We start from the raw sequence: 4,203 nt of genomic DNA, 5'->3' as shown, positions 1-4,203 counted from the left end.
AGGTCATGTGGCATCTTTAGATTGGCTGTATTGACAGTAGGTGCTATTCATTTCCTGTACATAATGTCATTGCCCTGGCTTCTCACCCAGTGTGTGTTGGGTTAGGTTCTATTTCTCTAGGATCCTGAACAGGATACGCTGGTATGGAAAACAACTAATTGAAAAACTAAAATGGCAAATGTCTGTGCAGATGTGTTAACATCTCTCTTCTGTCTGCAGATTAACACTCCACAGGTTGGCTGCTCGGACTCGAATTCGCTCTCTGGAGATGGAGGAGAGAGAGAGCAGAGGAGAGCAAGAAGAAGGATTGAAGAAGAAGGTGGTGGAGCTTAGTGTCCAATCAGGAGTGAGCAGTGCCTTCACTGCCTTCATTGCTGTCAACAAAGGAGACGGAGAGGTGATTCAAGGACCTCTGGTAGTCAGAAATGTTCCCACACCCAGTGAGTATATCCCTAAACAAAGGTTACCCTCTACTAAAGAGAAACTGTACTGTAGCTGACTATTAATAATCGTATAAAGAAGCATGGTGATGTACTGTTTTTATAGTCCAGAAAATCATTGATCATATGCAAATCTACAAATCAATTTTCATCTGAATTTCATTTGGATTTGTTAGCTGGCATTTGATCTTTGCTCACAGCATGTTTGCACATCTGTACACCTGTTCCCATTTACTTTTGGGATATTTGAAAAACTTGACTATTTTGTATTTATTTATTTTATTGCTAAGTCTCATGTCTTGACCTCATAAACATTTTTTATTTTTTATTCTTTAAGGGAGGACGGCCGGTTGTATGCTTATGCAGTGCAGGCAGTCCATACATCCTGTAATGAATGGTAAGTACACCGTAAATGGCAGTTACACACATCTGTGGGTTTCTATGAGAAAAGTAAATTGATGTAATTAAAACAAAACACATTTATGTGGCAGATTGCTCTTTAATTTTTGTTCAGCTTGAATGTTAAATACTGTGTGTACAGTAGGTGTAGCTTTGGCAATATTGTGTTTTGGTTGTCGGGAACATGCAGCAAGTGAGGAAGATTGAGCTGCTGTGTGTGTGCATGGGACAGCTGGTATCAGAACATGAGGTTATCAAATCACTTGATGTTTCTCAAGCGCCATATTAGATTTGTGCTATGGAAAATATACAGTATAACTAATTCACTGGCAGAGCAGCAGATGGACTAGTGTTTATTGTGACTGAGTGTGGATATTAAAAACAGACATCAGGGATATGAGCAGGAAGTTACAAAATAAAACCAAACTCAGTCATTTTTTATTGGCAATATTTGGTAGTAAAAACTGTATTAAAGTTAATTTTCAACTGGGTATATATTTCCTAAAAAAACTAGTAAAATGAGAATTCATTTAAATAGTTTTGAATTGAAGTCTGGAAATGCTGATAGCTGGAGTCAATTACTCTTTAAATACACGAGGGCTGATTCTTATGATTGTTACAGCCTCATTAACTTCATAATGGACTGCAAGTTGATGTGTGGAAATATAAATCGTTATTTAATATATAGCCATTAGATTTTAAAAGATAAAATTAAATGAATTAAACATTTTTTTCTGTATATGTTTAAGTGTTTTGTATTTGTTTCAAACTCTGCCCTAGTTTCTGGTGCAGTGGTTTAGACATGGAGGATTTCCAGCTTTATCATGAAACAAAATCATTGATCATTTGCAAATCTCCCAAATCAGTTGAATTTGTTTTGAAGTTTAGAGCTTACATTTGTTCTGTACTCACGTTGTGTTTGCACATCTGAACACATGTTCCCATGCATTTTTGAGATACAGTGTTTTGAATATTTCAAAGACCAGATTTTTTTTTGATCTGCTTGTTGTGAGTCATTGGAACCAGTGGTTTTGTTTAGAGTTTTTGTTACCAAGTCTCATGTATTGACCTCATACTTTTTTGAAATCTCTAAGACATGATGGGTTTGAGAAGTCCTGGGTCTGCTTTGTTCTGTCCACCTTTGAGGAATTGTAAGTAAATAGCTGAATAGCAGTGTAACAACAGTGTCAAACTTTTTACATGTCAATACTTTCATTAATGAACAAATACCTGCAAAACTAAACTAGACAAAGCCTCAGTTTAGTCCTTAGAGTACTTATCTTTTCTGGCTTAGTACATCAGCATGTTAACATTGTCATTGTGTGCATGTTAACAGGTACAGTTAGTTCAGCCTCACACAGCTGCTAGCAGGACTGTAGACTCCTTTCACTCCTGTCTGGTTCTTTATTAATTATCTGGATAATTATAAAAGTCAAGACAGAACAAACTTGGTAACTTATTTATTTAATTTGACAGTCAGACATGCAATTGTTTGTAATATTGGCACTATAAACCTAATTTATACAAGAAAACCATTTAAGAATGTTTAATTGTGTAATATTCAATAAAGCTAACAATTACGGTGAAGACAAGATGATTCCAAAGAAGCAACAATATAATTTCAAGACATAAATTGGCACGCTAACCTAGATAACACTAACTTACATTTCTGTGTTGTTCTCTGTTGCATCTCAGGGCAGAGATTACATTGTTTATGGTTTACTTAACCACATATTACCACATTTACTGATTGATGCTTTTTGCATTCACAGTTCTTTATATCCTTTTTGTTGTAATATATTTCACAAATATAGCAAAATATATGAGACCTAGTGTCAGAAAATTAAGTTATCAAATCATATGATGTTTCTAAAGCGCCACATTAGATTTGTGCTATGGAAAATATACAGTATGACTAATTCACTGGCACATCAGCAGATGGACTAGTGTTTATTGTGACTGAGTGTGGATATAGTAAAAAACTGACATCGGGGACATGAGCAGGAAGTTACAACATCAAAACAAACAAAAAAATGAAACATAGAATTATTTTGTCATTTCAAATAGGCAATATTTAGTAGTAAAAACTGGATTAAAGGGTTTTTATTTGCTGAGTTAACATTCAACTTGGTATAGATTTTGATGATTAGTTTTTGTTACAGCCTTATTAACTTCATAATGGATTGTAAGTTGCTGTGTTGAAATATGAATCATTATTTAATATATAGTCGTTAGATTTTAAAAGAAAAAATTAAATGAATCATTTCTTTATGTAATGAAGTTTTTTGTTTTTCTATCAAACTCTGCCCAGATTTCTGGTGCAGTGGTTTAGACATGGAGGATTCCCATGTATTACAAGTTATGTTCCTGTAGTTGATTTTTTGTAATGGTCTCCTTTTCTTTTTCTTTTTAAGTGACGGAAAGGTGTACCATGTCACATTTTTATCAAAGTGCATGTTTGAAGGGTAAGTAATAAAGATATTACTGAAGAACCACCTGCTGATGTTGGATGGGTTGCCTTGAGTTCAAACAGAAGGGAAGCGGTGGTGGGTTTCTGGGTTAGGGCTAGCAAGTAACCTTGTCATTGTGTGCATGTTAAAAAGTATGTTTAGTGGAGACTCACACCGCTGCTGACCATAGCCAGGCTGTGGGAACTCATATTAATGTTGAAAAACGCTCCTTAAAATTAAATGTTCATGCCATGAGACCTTTAATTTCTTGCTCAAATAAGCAAAGTTGTCACTATAAACCTAATTTATACAAGAAAACAAACTAGAATCTTAATAATAAAGCTGAATAGTCAGATTCTAAATAGGGAGCATTAATATAATTTGAAGATATAAACACATTGGCATGCTGACCTGTGTTGCCCTGACTCACATTTCTACCTGTAGTAATTTACTTAAATAAGTTTAGCCTCAGGAAATCTGTTATAATAATCCACAAAGATGATCCTTATCTTTGCACTTTGATAGTCTCAAACGACAGCTTCTCCGTGCCGCCACCCAGAGACCCTTTGCTGCAGCTGGTCTCCCTCCAGAAGGCGTCTGGCTGCTGGGTGCTGGATCCAGCTCTGGCTGCTGCACTGGGAAAGACCAGCGAGGAGGTGGAAAAGCCCAAGCCTGCATCAGTGGGTTAAATGTCAAATACAATAACATTAAGTATTTAATTAATATTATTCAATATAATATTATTAATAATTTTATTCGGAAGTGTCTTATTTTATTATTACGTTGTGAGGAAGTAAAATTTTTCCTTTTTGCTGTTTTGTTCTCTTTGATTTTTTCCCTCCTGGAGCGCCTGTTCAATGTTTGTTTTGACTGTGTGCTTTTTTATTTGATGAATTAGGTGAACCAGGAAGTAT

At 35.3% G+C, this 4,203-nt stretch overlaps 1 protein-coding gene across 1 annotated transcript in view; it reads left to right on the top strand.

Moving 5' to 3' along the window:
- Window positions 1-4,203, top strand: part of LOC117942357 (von Willebrand factor A domain-containing protein 5A-like) — a 42,679-nt gene that overhangs the window by 21,065 nt on the left and 17,411 nt on the right. The window contains exons 10-13 of the mRNA XM_034867768.1: window positions 220-440; window positions 778-837; window positions 1,934-1,990; window positions 3,815-3,969. Of these exons, the coding sequence (XP_034723659.1) occupies window positions 220-440; window positions 778-837; window positions 1,934-1,990; window positions 3,815-3,969 (493 nt within the window). The remainder of the gene's footprint in view (window positions 1-219; window positions 441-777; window positions 838-1,933; window positions 1,991-3,814; window positions 3,970-4,203) is intronic.

This window comes from Etheostoma cragini, chromosome 3 (assembly GCF_013103735.1).
Source record: "Etheostoma cragini isolate CJK2018 chromosome 3, CSU_Ecrag_1.0, whole genome shotgun sequence".
In the NCBI taxonomy this organism is placed as follows: domain Eukaryota; kingdom Metazoa; phylum Chordata; class Actinopteri; order Perciformes; family Percidae; genus Etheostoma; species Etheostoma cragini.
Note: the sequence above shows the minus strand (reverse complement) of the source record. Positions and strands in the feature narration are given on the sequence as shown.